Source organism: Colobus angolensis, unplaced genomic scaffold (genome assembly GCF_000951035.1).
Source record: "Colobus angolensis palliatus isolate OR3802 unplaced genomic scaffold, Cang.pa_1.0 Scaffold21, whole genome shotgun sequence".
Lineage (NCBI taxonomy): Eukaryota > Metazoa > Chordata > Mammalia > Primates > Cercopithecidae > Colobus > Colobus angolensis.
Window position 1 is genome coordinate 4,565,712 of NW_012115266.1, and position 14,421 is coordinate 4,580,132.

At 57.9% G+C, this 14,421-nt stretch overlaps 2 protein-coding genes across 2 annotated transcripts in view; one reads left to right on the forward strand and one right to left on the reverse strand.

Moving 5' to 3' along the window:
* The window catches only part of LTBP3 (latent transforming growth factor beta binding protein 3), a 21,202-nt gene extending 20,316 nt beyond the window's left edge, over positions 1 to 886 (forward strand). The window contains 3 exon segments of the mRNA XM_011942503.1: positions 49 to 172; positions 261 to 392; positions 486 to 886. Coding sequence (XP_011797893.1) covers positions 49 to 172; positions 261 to 392; positions 486 to 637 — 408 coding nt within the window. The 3' untranslated portion in view covers positions 638 to 886.
* A 113-nt stretch (positions 887 to 999) lies between these two features.
* SCYL1 (SCY1-like 1 (S. cerevisiae)) overlaps positions 1,000 to 14,421 on the reverse strand; it is a 14,767-nt gene continuing 1,345 nt past the window's right edge. The window contains exons 2-18 of the mRNA XM_011942770.1: positions 14,090 to 14,321; positions 13,761 to 13,883; positions 13,454 to 13,680; positions 12,931 to 13,021; positions 12,687 to 12,842; positions 9,089 to 9,247; positions 8,198 to 8,305; positions 7,084 to 7,197; positions 4,324 to 4,479; positions 3,561 to 3,749; positions 3,365 to 3,440; positions 2,950 to 3,114; positions 2,571 to 2,662; positions 1,822 to 1,893; positions 1,522 to 1,737; positions 1,380 to 1,434; positions 1,000 to 1,262 (exon numbers count right to left, since the gene is read on the reverse strand). Of these exons, the coding sequence (XP_011798160.1) occupies positions 1,138 to 1,262; positions 1,380 to 1,434; positions 1,522 to 1,737; positions 1,822 to 1,893; positions 2,571 to 2,662; positions 2,950 to 3,114; positions 3,365 to 3,440; positions 3,561 to 3,749; positions 4,324 to 4,479; positions 7,084 to 7,197; positions 8,198 to 8,305; positions 9,089 to 9,247; positions 12,687 to 12,842; positions 12,931 to 13,021; positions 13,454 to 13,680; positions 13,761 to 13,883; positions 14,090 to 14,321 (2,356 nt within the window). The 3' untranslated portion in view covers positions 1,000 to 1,137. The remainder of the gene's footprint in view (positions 1,263 to 1,379; positions 1,435 to 1,521; positions 1,738 to 1,821; positions 1,894 to 2,570; positions 2,663 to 2,949; positions 3,115 to 3,364; positions 3,441 to 3,560; positions 3,750 to 4,323; positions 4,480 to 7,083; positions 7,198 to 8,197; positions 8,306 to 9,088; positions 9,248 to 12,686; positions 12,843 to 12,930; positions 13,022 to 13,453; positions 13,681 to 13,760; positions 13,884 to 14,089; positions 14,322 to 14,421) is intronic.

Below are 14,421 nucleotides of genomic sequence, written 5' to 3' on the forward strand. Positions count from 1 at the left end.
GGTAAGGCAGAAGGGGAGGAGTTGGCCAGGAGCGAGGATGGGGGCCAGGGCCTGGGGACCTGGCGTCACTGACCAGCTCTGCTCCTCCCAGGGTCCCAGTGCCCGACATCGCAGAGTGAGAGCAATTCCTTCTGGGACACGAGCCCCCTGCTGCTGGGGAAGCCCCCGAGAGGTGAGTGCTGCCGGGACGGGCCGTGGCGGGGTTGGTAGCCTTTGGCCAGAGGTTAGTGTTGAAGGCCGTATTGTCCTGGGCCACGCAGATGAGGACAGTTCAGAGGAGGATTCGGACGAGTGTCGCTGCGTGAGTGGCCGCTGTGTGCCGCGGCCAGGCGGCGCCGTGTGCGAGTGTCCCGGCGGCTTCCAGCTCGACGCCTCCCGCGCCCGCTGCGTGGGTGAGCGGGGCTCTGGGGTGGGGCAAGGGAGGGGTCGGTGGTGAGGAGCCGCCTGGAGGCTCAGCGAAGCCGCACCTGTCGCCCCACCTGCAGACATTGACGAGTGCCGAGAGCTGAACCAGCGTGGTCTGCTGTGCAAGAGCGAGCGCTGCGTGAACACCAGCGGCTCCTTCCGCTGCGTCTGCAAAGCCGGCTTCGCGCGCAGCCGCCCGCACGGGGCCTGCGTTCCCCAGCGCCGCCGCTGACACCACCCTCGGCCCAGCCCTCGGTGATCACTGAGGGGTTTCTGCGAGCTCAGCCTCACTTCTGCCCCGACTTGGGGCTCGGACCCAGGGACCTTGGGGCCCGCAGACCCTCCCTGCGCCTTGAGACCCGTGGCGCCCCTACCGGCCCCACCCGGTTGGCGGGCGGTTGTAAGGTACCCGGCGGACGCTGTCTGCCTTACTCCCAGAGGGTGTTTCCTAGAAACTGATAAATCAGATCGTGCCTCTTTACCCTTGGCTTTCGAAGCAAATTGATGTTCACATCTGACGTGCGCGCGGGCTGCACAGCGGGGCGCCAGACCCCAGCCACCTCCCAGGGGCTAGACTGGTCCCGGCACAGGGGGTGTGAAATAGAATTTATTGTGGCTCTGATTATGTACACGTGAGATGGCCTGGCCGGGCCGGCCGGGTTCACATGGTTTGTACAATAAATACATCTGTGGGGCGGGCTCTCCGCGGCCGGGAAGCGCCACCGCCACGGTTCAGTCCAGCTTCCGGGCTCCCAGCTTCATGGGGCCCTTGGCCGCCTTCCTCTCGGCGCGTTTGGCTTCCATCTCCCGCCGCCGCTCCTCGCGCTTTTTCCGGGCCAGCTCAGCCTTGCCCTGTCCTGGGGTTAGGAAGGGGAGCCCCGGTCTCAGCTCTCCAGCCAGTGCCTGCCTGGGGCCCCTAGGGGAGGGCTGGTCGGGGAGCCCTAGTCTTCAGCCCGCCCAGGGGAAGCACTTACGACTCTCTGTCTCCAGGCCCTCCCAGTTGTCCTCACCCCACGAGTCCCTCCTCGGCTGTAAAGAAAAGTGTGAGCTGCAGTGGGGCCCACTTCGGGCTGAGGCCCACCATCTCTACCCTCTCGCCAGACCCATGCTGGGTACCTGAGTGCTGGGACGGGCAGACAGGGTAGCGAAGGGGTCACCCTTGTCGCTGGACTCTGGGCCACCCCAGTTATACTCGCTGGCCAGCCGCGTACCCTCGAGAGGTGGCTCCTGGGAGCTTGGCTCCTGCCAGCCCTGTTCCCAGGAGCCCTCAGCTTCCCAGCTGCTCCAGTCGGACTCTGGGGATTTGGAGGATTTGTGGTCGGAGTTGCTGACCTGTAGAAGAGCCGGAAGGGGAAGTAGCCCTGGGCCCAGGGAGGAAAGGGCCCCATACACACACACCCGCCTGACCCAGCTCACCTGACTAGCACGGCTCACTTGGCCCCCAGTGCTCCAGTCGTCCTGCTGGGCCAGCACGGACTCGGCCTCCTGCTGCAGTGTGGAAAGGGACCACTGACTCCCACCCCATGCTAAAGGGCAAGTGAGCCGGCCCCAGCACCGTCCGAGCCACGGGCCCCACCACTGTCTTTTGCCTTCCTCCTCATTTGCTCCTCAGGCTCTGTTTCCCTATATTAAATGGACGCTGACCCTGGCCTGCCTTCAACCCTCTTTGAGGCTGGGGAATGAGATCTAGATGCCTCTTCCAACAGCCTTGGGGGCCAGAAAATGCTGCGCTCAGTCAGATGGGGAAATTGGGCCCCCAGCTCTGCCCCATTCTGAGGGCAGCCCCAGTCCTCCCTCAGCCCATCCTGAACCCATCCCCCAAGCAGAACTGGTCTGGTTCTAGACCTAGGAGTGGCCTCTCCTTGCTGACCCCCAGGGCTGGGTGGGCACTGGAGGAGGGGGCAGAGGGATGGTGTGGGTGAGAGTAAGGAAGTCCAGGGAATGCCCCAGGCACCATCTGCCCAGCCTGCTCCCTGGGGCCACGGGTTGAGTGGGTCCTGCTGCTGGCTCTGGTCTACAATGGCCACTCCACGAAGCCTATGCGCCAGGGATGCTATGCAGATGAGGACAGGCCAACTCCAGCCAGGCCCCACAGAAGCTCCCTGAATGGCAGCCTGTGAATTTGAGCTGGGGTCCCCTGGGGAGGCTCCCTCAGCCCCACACACCTCCAGGCTGCCCCAGTCTTCGTCGTCCCATCTGTCAGCAGCGCTGCTGTCCTCTGCTGTGTCCTTGTCCTCTTCCTGCGTCTCCCAGTGGCCTGAGGTTGTAGGGGTGGCAGGAACAGGGGTGGGAGCCGGGGCAGGAACTCCTGGGGAGCAGAGGCTCACTGAGCTTTCAGGTGAGTCTTGGGACAGGGCAGAGGCTGCTAGGGGAAGGGGGCTACTGGGGAGAAGGGGTGCCAAGGAAGCCCACAGGGTGACTAGAGCCTACCCCAGCCCCTATATTCCCCTCACCATCCCCGGGGGAGTCAGACAGTAACAGTTCCTGGGTGCCTGCAGCTCCCAGCCCTCTCAGCCACTGATGCAGCCAGGCCAGGACGCTCACCTTCAGGTGTGGGTCTTTGGGGAAGGTTGGTCTCTGTGGGGGCAGTGGTGGGGTGCACACGGATCAGCTTGGAGGTGAGCGAGGAGACCCCGGTCACGGCCCAGCCTGCCCAGCTGGCTGCGGCTCCTCCCACGCCAGGGCTGGAGGCTGCATGGACATCCTTCTCTGGGCAGTGGCATGAGAGAGAGGTGGGTATGGGCACGTCAGGCACCCATGGGTGACAGGACAGCAGGAATTGACAGTGCCCTGTAGCCGCCCCTCCCTTCTCCAGGCCTGAGTTCTCCCATCTGTGAAGGGGGAGCTGAGTCAATCTGCTCACAAGGGCCTTTCAGAAACTCCAGTGGGGGTGGGACACAAACAGGTCACAGTCAAGGACATGGCAGGGAAAGAAGGAACACGAGTGTAGGCCACTCACCCACTTCCTCCAGCTGGGTCGGGTCCTCCGACACAGACTCCAGTTTGGACAGGAAGCTCCGAATGGCCTTGAAGGCCTGTGGGGTAACAAGGGGCAGAGCTGGGGCCTCTGGGGTCCCCAAAAACCTACCAGGCCAGCTAGGGCCTGACATCCCCCCTACAGCCCCAGCCCAAGGCCAGGCCCAGCTGTGCCTCACCTGGTCCCGCACAGATTTCTCAGGATCTACAGTGAGACCGCAGAGCACAGGCAGGATCTTGTGGGCACAGTCGTTCATTGAGTAGAGATTGTGGGTGGCAGCAAAGCCCAGGACACCCGCAACCCGGGACGGTGCAAACGGGTCCTTAGTGGCTCGGCTGAAGGCGGAGGTAAGGACCCTGTGTCTGGTCTATGATGGGGCAGGAAAGAGGGCTCCTGAGTAGAGGGTCAGTGTTGGGGCCCAGAACCACCAGCCCTTACTTCCCAGAACGGGGCCACACGTAGGCCCCCAGAATCTGAAAAATGTAAATGAATCACTTAAATGGGGAGAGTTTACCTAAAACTCTGGACCTGGGCTTCTCTTCCCAAATCACTGGGCTCCACACTGCCTCAGGGCATGGGACCACAACAGCAGCTGTCCCCAGGGCTCGGACACAGGTTCCCTTCCTCCCTGCCCAGCTGACTGTTCATTCCTGTTAACTGTCTGGGCACAGCAAGCATCTGAACTTACAAAGCCTGGCTGAGAGGATGAACACAGGCCATGAGGCCAAGCAGGCCTGGATTCAGATCCCAGATCCACCCCTCCTGGCTGTGTGACCTCGGCCAATTCACTCCACCTCTGGGAACCCAGAGATGGGACCAACAGCGTTCAGGGCCTGGGTCTCTGGGAGAATGAAGGCCCACATACACAGGACTCCTGGCCCTGGAGGAGGCCGTGGTCCTGTGGCAGGGACCAGGCTCCAGCAGTTGTGCAGGACACTCACGCTGGCACTGAGGTAGGAGCCGATTTTGCCCAGGCAGACCGTGGTGTTGCAGCGGATGGGACCCTGTTCATCCTTGGCCTGTAGCCGTGCAAAGTGCTTCATCAGCTCCACATTGAGGTTGGCCTCGTTCAGCTTCGGGGCCAGAAGTAGCATGGACTGTGGGGCAGAAATGAGCATGGGAACTGTGGGCTGTGGCGGGCAAAGGGCCTTGTGCAGGAACAGCCTCCTGGCAGCCCTCATCCCAGAGCACACCCATCAAAGCCTGCAAGGCCACCTCCCAGCCTGGGCCTGGCCCTGGCCCTGGCCAGCATGTTGAGCAAAGGGACCCCATTTCTGTCCCCCTTTACAGCAAAACCTCCAAAGTCTGTCTGCACTCCTGTCTCCTATTTCCTCTGCTCTGCTCTCCTGATGGCACTCCACCTAGACTCATACAAACAGCCCCGCACTCTGCCAAACTGGCTCAGGGTGGGGTCACTGACGCCCTCCATGGTACTAACTTCTTTTTTTTTTTTTTGAGACGGAGTCTCGCTCTGCCACACGGGCTGGAGTACAGTGGCCAGATCTCAGCTCACTGCAAGCTCCGCCTCCCGGGTTTACGCCATTCTCCAGCCTCAGCTTCCCGAGTAGCCGGGACTACAGGCACCCGCCACCTCGCCTGGCTAGTTTTTTTTGGTATTTTTTAGTAGAGACAGGGTTTCACCATGTTAGCCAGGATGGTCTCGATCTCCTGACCTCGTGATCCGCCCGCCTCGGCCTCCCAAAGTGCTGGGATTACAGGCTTGAGCCACCGCGCCCGGCCATGGTACTAATTTCAATGGCCAGTTCTCCATCCTCACCAAACTTGACCCTCAGCAGTTCTGACACCCCTGAGTTTTCCCTCCCTGAAACTCTGGTCTCTGGTCTTCCAGGACACCAGCCCCTCCTGGTTCTCCTGACCTGGCTGGCTGCTCCTTTGGCTGAGATTCTAACGTTCACACGCTCAGAGCCAATCTTGAGGTCTCTTTTATATTTAACGCTCTTGCCCTAGGTGATCTCAGCCATTTCATGGCTTTAAATGCCTTCTTGTGAGCTGACAACCCCCAGGCACACACCCCTCGCCCAGACTTCCCTAAATTGCACACATGCATAACTAGTAGCCAACTTGACATCTCCATCCAGCTGCCTAACAGAAACAGCCAAGATGGGGCCCAACCAGGCCGGGCGCGGTGGCTCAAGCCTGTAATCCCAGCACTTTGGGAGGCCGAGACGGGCGGATCACGAGGTCAGGAGATCGAGACCATCTTGGCTAACACGGTGAAACCCCGTCTCTACTAAAAAATACAAAAATCTAGCCGGGCGAGGTGGCGGGCGCCTGTAGTCCCAGCTACTCCGGAGGCTGAGGCAGGAGAATGGCGGGAACCCGGGAGGCGGAGCTTGCAGTGAGCTGAGATCCGGCCACTGCACTCCAGCCCCGGCAACTGACCAAGACTCCGTCTCAAAAAAAAAAAAAAAAAGATGGGGCCCAACTTGCTTGCGTCATCTTCTCAGTAAATAGCAACTCCTAACCTTCCAGTTGTCCAGGCCACAAGCCTCAGAGCCACCCTCGTCTCCATATCTTTTTTGTTTTTGAGATGGAGTCTCACTCTGTCACCCAGGCTGGAGTGCAGTGGTGTGATCTATTCACTGCAACCTCCACCTCCTGGGTTCCAGAAATTCTCCTGCCTCAGCCCTCTGAGTGGCTGGGATTACAGGCGCCCACCACCAATACCCAGCTAATGTTTTATATTTTTATTTTATTTTATTTTTTTGAGACAGAGTCTTGCTCTGTGGCCCAGGCTAGAGTGCAGTGGCATGATCTCGGCTCACTGCAAGCTTCGTCTCCCGGGTTCACACCATTCTCCTGCCTCAGCCTCCTGAGTAGCTGGGACTACAGGCGTGCATCAACAAATGCGGCTAACTTTTGCTCTTTTTTTAGAGATGGGGTTTGGCCACGATGACCAGGCTGGTCTCAAACTCCTGGGCTCAAGCGATCCTCCCACCCCGGCCTCCCAAAGTGCTGGGATCACAGGCATGAGTCACTGCGCCCAGCCCCTGACCATTGTTTTTAAAACTACAAACTTTTCTCCCCACGCTTTCCAACAATACATATTTTCTTTTCTTTTTTTTGAAACGGAGTTTCGTTCTTGTTGCTCAGGCTGGAGTGCAATGGCATGATCTTGGCTCACTGCAACCTCTGCCTCCCAGGTTCAATTAAGTCTCCTGCCTCAGCTTCCCGAGTAGCTGGGATCACAGGCATGTACCACCATGCCCAGTTGGTTTTGTATTTTAGTAGAGACAGGGTTTCGCCATGTTGGTCAGGCTGGTCTTGAACTCCTGACCTCCGGTGATCCGCTCGCCTCAGCCTCCCAAAGTGCAGGGATTACAGGCATAAGCCACCGCGCCCGGCCAACAATACACGTTTTCTAATTCTGCTATATTGTCTGGCAAGCCCACTCTCTGTGCCCTGGAAAGAAAGCTCCATGAGTGCAGGGGGCTGGGCACCTCATGCACGCTGCCTCCCAGCATGGGACTTGGGCCAGGAACAGGCAGGGGCTCATTGTCTGCTGAATGGAGGACCCGCCCCGCCACCAGCTGCTGAGCTGCACCCACAGCATGAACCCACACAGCAAGGACAGTGCCTGCTTGGACCCATGGGCCAAAGCCAAGGCCTCTGTGTCTAGGGTGAGCCCCTCCAAGCCTTGGGAAACCAGGGGTAGCCACTCTGGGCCTAGTCACACCCACCTTGACCGTCTGCTCCCGGATGGCAGGGTTGGTGTCCAGAAAGCCATGTACGACATGGGGGAAGATCTGGGCGTTGACCGTTGGCTCATCAAGGTACTGGATGAACTGCTCCATCTGTGGCCCAAGTTGGGATGTGTCAACATGGTCAGCCCCTCCCACTCTATCCCCACAGCCATGGAACCACTCCTGGCTTAGCTTTTCCACCCAGCAGGCACTGGCCAGCCAGGTCAACCGCCTGAGCCCCTACCCAGGTGTTTGGCTTCAGGCCCAGGTGGAGTGAGGAGAGGCCAGGAGGGCGCTAGGAAAGCCTGGCTCATAGTCCGGCTCATCTGGTCACCCTCTCAGAGCCTCTTCTATTTTTTCTTTCTTCTAAGATGGAGTCTCGCTCTGTCGCCAAGGCTGGAGTGCAGTGGCAAGATCTCGGCTCACTGCAACTTCTGCCTCCCAGGTTCAGGCGATTCTACTGCCTCAGCCTCCCGAGCAGCTGGGATTACAGGCACCCACCATCATCCCTGGCTAATTTTTGTATTTTTAGTAGAGACAGGGTTTCACCATGTTGGCTAGGCTGGTCTTGAACTCCTGACCTCAGGTGATCTGCCAACCTTGGCCTCCCAAAGTGCTGGGATTACAGGCATGAGCTACCATGCCCAGCCTGAGCTTCTTCTATAAACGAGGGTATCACCCCTGCCCTGTTCCTCCCTGCCTGCCCACAGTGCCATGAGGAGGACTGGTGGGTTTGGTGGTTGCAGAGGAAATGGCACTGGGAACGACTGGTACTTCCTAGACCCCATCCATCCTGTCTGATGCTCCCAGCTGCCCTGGGGTTGGCAGGAGAGAGACTGTATCCCCACTCTAGAGGGCTAGAGTGATTGAGCCAGGAGAGGAGGGGGCATTAGAGTGCTGCAGCCTGGGCAGTTGGCCATTCCCAAAGCTGCCAAGGAGCCCTGTATCTGGTCAACTTCCTGAGAGCCTGGCCTCAGGGGTTCCCTCACTTCTGCATATGTTCAGGGGTGGGATTTCTGGGGTCCCTGTGCAGCCAGGGCAGGTGACTCCCCAGCAGCCAGGGTAGGGTCTGGGTGGGGTGGACCACCGTGGAGTCTGGTAGAGGCTTCACCTGCTGCAGGAGGCGGATGCGCATGGCCCGGTCAGTGGACGAGAACATCTTGACCACCACAGGGATGATCTTCTGCTGATACTCCTCCGCGCTCAGGAACTTGCCCACCTGAAAGGGCAGAAAGAAGGATTCAGCCACTCACAGGAATGGGCTGACTTTGCTGGGCTCATCTACATTCCTGGGGCTGATATCCCAGGATGGGAATGAAGTGATGGCAGAGTGGAGGCAGGCATTTCCTCAGCAGCCCCTCTGCCCACATTCCATCTCGGCCCTGCCCTTAACCTTTCTGGGCCAAGGCCTCTTTCAGGAGGCCGACGAAAGCTCTGGGCCACTCCCTACAAGGAGGTACCTTTATGCCATATGCAGACATTCTGCCTGCAGTTTCTGGGGGTTCTCAGCTATACAGGACTTGCTTGTTGTCTTCTCCCCTCCTGGCAAGACTTTCAGTTGAAAGGGTTCTCCCCAAGGTGAGGAGGGCAGGGACTGGCCGGTGCCCATAAAAAGGTGGGCTGGGGTCTGAGGAAGGCGTGGAAGATCCAGCCCCAGAAGTCAGGTGAGCTGAGTGCTGAGCAGTCAGGAGGGAGATGGCAAAGTGGGGTGGTGAGTAGGTCATCCCCTGGGTGCTGGGAACCAGGGTGCACAGGTCAGACCCAGGGAAATGGAGAAGGGCTGAGGGTTGTGAAACCAGAAGTTTGTCGGAAAAGGATTTTAGGGGCAGAGTCTCTCCTCCCCAGGGGACAGCTGGTCAGGTGCCTGTTTATAGACGCTGGCAGGAAGCTCCTGCACATATGGGCTTGGGTCTGCCCTAACCAGGCTGCCCTACCCCAGGCCCTTCTCTTTGGCAGTTCCTGTGCACCTAGCCAGCCTTCTGGGTCCCACAGCTCCACTCACCTTGAAGAGGGGAGTGAGGACAACGGCCCCAGCATTGCCGAACTCGAAGGCAGTCAGCAGCTGGGGCAGCACCTTGTGCCGACAGAAATCCTCAGGGAACGCATCCAGGCTCTTGCTCAGCTCCTGGAAGAACTTTTGCTTCTCGGCTGGCTCTTTGATCTGGGGGAGTGAGGATGGGACCCAGGGAAGAGATCAGCCTGGCTGTAGCCCAAACCCAGGCATGGGTGAGGACAAGGAGAACTGATGCTTATGGGCTCCGGAGCCCGGCTGCCTGGGTTCAAAGCCCAACTGTACCGCTTACCTGCTGTGTAAAATGGGATCACAGCTCTACTATCTACGGGATTGTTCTGAGGATTCAACCAGAAAATGCACAGAAAAGCTGCAGCACAGGCCTGGCACACAGCAGATGCTCAGTCCGTTAGGGACTGTTGCTGTCATTGCGGCCACCTGACCTGTTGCTGGGAGAGCAGCCACTAGGGGCATCAGAGGCATCACTAGGGGCATCAGGCCCTTTATCAATGTGGCCTCTACTGCTCCCTACCTAGGATGTGAGCACAGAGGAGAAAACTGAAGATCAAAGAGGTGAAGGGGTTTACTTGGTTCCCCTGCCCTGGCTGGGTTGGGCATGAAGTTCCTGGTAGGCCATGGGAAGGCAGGGATTAGGTACACTTTACCCCCAGACCTCATCCTCCCACTGAGCCAAAATGGACCAGGCTGTCAGCTCAATGGTCTACCTTTAGTCCTTCTAACCCCCCTTTGAGGCCATGATACCCTCAACTCATATTTCCTGAGCACAGATTATGTGCTAAAACCTTTACACAGATTACCTCAGTCCTCTTCACAACTTTACGAGGTAGGTGCTAATGTAATCCACATTTTACCAACAAGGAAGCTGAGGCACAGAGAGGGCAAGGAGCTTGTCCAAAGTCACACAGCTAAGAAGCAGTCAGAGGAGGGTCTGACTCAGTGGTTTGTGCTGTACACTTCAAAAGATGCTGTCACTCCCCCCATTCACAAAGGGGGGAGATAGAGGGTCAAGGTCAGCAGCCAAGAGTGGCCAGTATTGTGTTCCAAAGTCCCAGTGCTGTACCGCCATCCCCACAGCCACGGCTTAGCCTGGGAGAGGCGATCTCTGGCTTGGGACAAGGAGGACCTAGATGGCCCTCAAGTAGCTCAGACCAGCGTGGGAGGCAGGCTTGGTGCTCTGATCACATAACTCAGCGGGGCCAAGGCCCAGAGAGGCTAAATCACATCCAAGGTCATACATGGAGAGTCACAGCTGGGTTCTCTCCACCACGCCACCCAGCAATGGGAAGAAGGGCCCCTGGGCACTCCGCTTTCATGTTCTCTGGGAGGCTCCTGAAACCCCGTTTCCTATGAGGCACATTTCAAGGAGAAGGGCAGCTTGGCAGAGCCAGCCATATGAGGAGAACTCCACATAACAAAGTTCCTGCTGCCCCGACACTGCCCAGGAGGCAACAGGGCCTCAGCGTTTCCAGCAGCTTCTCCTTCCAGGTTCCCACCCTCCAAAGGCCCTCCCCGCCCCGCAGCATCTGAGTCAAGATTCCATGGCATCTGCTGGGTCAGGGTCTGTGGAGTGCCTGCCACTCTCCTGCCTTGCTCCTGATTCTGATTCTTAGCTACCGCCGTTTTCCTCACACACGGCTGGGTCCAGGCATTGCATAGAGCAGAGCCTCCCTCCCTCCTCCCTACAGCAACCCTGCGGGCCAGTGCACCTGGATGCTCCTCACTATATACATGCGGAAACCAAGGTTCAGAGGCAAAGCAGAGGGCTCCCTCCTCAGCATCTCTCCGTGTGCTGTCGCCTCTGCCTGGAACTCCTCCTCCAGGTACCATCCCTCTGGCTCCCACCATCATGTCCTTCAGGCCTCAGCTCAAATGTCACTTCAGAGAGCCCATCCCTGAATACCCACTCCAGTACTTTCTTTCCTGCACTGGTTTTTTCTTTCTTTTTTTTTTTTGCAATGGTACAATCTCAGCTCACCGCAGCCTCCTGCCTCACAGGTTCAAGTGATTCTCCCGCCTCAGCCTCCCGAGTAGCTGGGATTACAGGTATGCGCCACCACACCCGGCTAATTTTTTCTATTTTTAGTAGAGACGGGGTTTCTCCATGTTGGTCAGGCTGGTCTCGAACCCCTGACCTCAAATAATCCGCTTGCCCCGACCTCCCAAAGTGCTGGGATTACAGGTGTGAGCCACCACACTGGTTGGTTTTCTTATTTATGGTGGTTTTTTTTTTTTTTTGAGACAGAGATTCGCTCTTGTTGCCCAGGCTAGAATACAATGGCATGATCTTGGCTCACTGCAACCTCCACCTCCCAGGTTCAAGCGATTTTCCTGCCCCAGCCTTCCTGAGTAGCTGGGATTACAGGCATGTGCCACCATGCCCAGCTAATTTTTGTACTTTTAGTAGAGGTGGGATTTTTCCATGTTGGTCAGCTGGTATCAAACTCCTGACCTCAGGTGATCCACTGGCCTCAACCTCCCAAAGTGCTGAGATTACAGGGGTGAGCCACCGCGCCCGGCTCTTAGCTATGGTTTTTATGTTTTCTGTCTCTCCCCCAGCAGGAGTTCCCGAGGGTGGGGATCTGGTCTGTTTACTTTTTGCTAGATCCTTGAGGGCAGGGATCTAGGGCTGCCTCACCTTCCTCCACACTGAGCTGGAGCTGCCCACCCCCCTGCAGCCAGCACAGGGTGTTACACCCCTGGGGACCAGAGCCAGAATGTGCATGTGGAGTGACTGCAGTAACCAGAGCTGGCCCTAAATGCCTGCTGGGCGCAGAACAGTACACCATGCACTTTCAACTCTGACTCCTCACTGGGCCCCTCTGAAGTAGGTACAGGTTGAGTCTCCCTTGTCCAAAATATTTGGGACCAGAAGTGTTTCAGATTTCAGATGTTTTTGGATTTTGGAATATGTGCATTACACCAATTCAATATATATATACATACACATTTTTTTTTTTTGAGACAGAGTCTCACACTGTCGCCCGGGCTGGAGTGCAGTGGCGCGATCTTGGCTCAGTGCAACCTTCGTCTCCTGGGTTCAAGTGATTCTCCTACCTCAGCCTCCTGAGTAGCTGGGATTACAGGCGCCAGCCCAGCTGATTTTTTGTATTTTTAGTAGACATGGGGTTTCTCCATGTTGGTCAGGCTGGTCTTGAATTCCCGACCTCAGGTGATCCACCCACCTCAGCCTCCCAAAGAGTAGGGATTACAGGCGTGAGCCACTGCGCCCAGCCCAAATTCAACATTTGTAATCCAAAAAATGCAAAATGCTCCAATGGGCATTTCCTTGGATTGTAATGTTGGTGGTCAAAAAATTTCCAGTTTTGGAGTACTTAGATCATGCATTTTCGGATTAGGGATGCTCAACCTGTACTATTATTGGGACTGAACTTCAGCCAAGCAAAGTCACAGACAGAGTATGAGCTGGAGCCTGGGTTTGAACCCGGATTGGCCTAACTCCACAGTCCATGCTTGTCTCCTGAGGGTCAATTGTGAGACACCCTGAAAAACAGGGTGGAGGCAGAATGGAAAAGGTAGGGTCGAAGCCCAGGGTGAGATGGGGGCTCACCTGAATCTCCTCCAGGAAGAGGTTGGTCTCTACAAAGCGGTTGCTCATGAAGCCACCAGGTGCCCGGCAGTTCTGCAGGAAGCGGGCCGGGTTGGGACGCACCTTGGGGTTCGCTCCCACCAGCTCACAGTAATGGGGTACTAGTGATTTGGGGATCTGTAGGGGAGGGGTCAGTGTCAGGGCAGGGGTAGCCAGCTGGCAGAGGGGCCGAGGCAGGGCAAACAGCCAGGGGCAAGAAACTTACCTTCCCAGGGTTGCGTAGGGCTGCTGCCCGAGGTAGGGGCCCATTGAAGACTTCCCAGATGAGGCAGCCCAAGCGCCACATGTCTGCTGACCTGTGGCAGTGACCCAGAGCTCTTAGGGCCCCACCAACCACCTGCACAGGCCTCCAGCCTGCCTTGGGCACCAGGCACCCACGGCATGCCAGGGCCTGGCAATGTCCCTCAGCTGAGCCATCAGTGCCAAGAGGCAGGTTTCATTAGCCTCACTTAACAGATTAAAAAAACCGAGGCTCAGAAAAGTAAGCACATCTGCCCAGGTCACAGAGTTTTCAAGTTCAGAACCACCCAACCCCGAAGGCTGCGTCCATCCTGCCCTACCACCCTGAGGACCCTGTGGGCAGAGGAGTGTCCCTCACTCCTGGGACACTGATTCCCTCCCCAGCCAGGCAGCAGGGAACAGGGGAGTACCAACTAGTCTAAGAGTCCTGAGGCTGCAGGGGCCTCCAGGACAGGGCAGTTTGGGGCACAGTGCCCCTAGTCACCCACCACTTTTCTCTGACCACTCTGCCACTGCTGTCAGCCAACTCCGGGGGGTCATACTGCTCAAGCTCAGGGATCCCCTTGCAGGGAAGTCCCCCACCGTTGCCCTGGGCTGAATACATGTAGTCCAGGCCCCCAAGCTTCCACTCGCCAGCTCGGTCCACGAACACGGCGGCCATGCAGACATTGTTGTGGATGAGGCTGCAGTCGTTGACCAGGAAGCTGAGGGCTTTCTGGGGGCAGAAGGAGCCATCACGCCCCAGTACCTGCAACCCCCCATCCCTGCTGTCATCACCACTGCCCCCCACCTCACCACGATCTGGTGTAGCCCCCAGGAGATCTCCAGCTCCTTCAGGCCACCAGCCTCCACTCTCGCCTTGAGGTATATTCCCAACGGAGTCACAGCCTCTGTCACGACGTGGAGACATTTTTCTGTCTGGGGAAGGGGACACAGGATTATCAAGGGCGGAGAGGCAGAGAGGAAGGAGAGATAAGCGACTTGAAGTGGGGAGAGATGGGGAAGAGGAAACCAAATCTGGGGGTGCTGGGGCACACAGGGTGGAAACAGGGCAGGAAGGAAGACAGGAGTGGGTAACCAGGAGATAGTGAGAGGCAGAGACGGGCAGGCAAGGCAGCGGGTACCTCCAGTCCATCGATGTAAGCCAGGATGTTGGGATGCCGTAGAGTTTTGAGGCGCTTGAAGGCAGCTTTGGCCACCTGGGTCTGCTCTTCCGCGCCAGGCTTCACATCATAGACGAAGATGGACACGGGGCAACCTGTGGCCTGGGGGAGGGCAGCGGGGCCAGAGATGGTCCCAGAGCTGTTGTGTTGCCGGAAGACAAGGGCCGGCAGCCAGGTCTCTCCCCAGGTCAGCCTTAGGGACACTTCGCCGGGCCCACGTAACCCCGACCCTGTCCGCCTGTCGGTCCCTCGGTCCCTCCGCCCGCCACGTAGGCACTGCCTGCCCCCTCCCC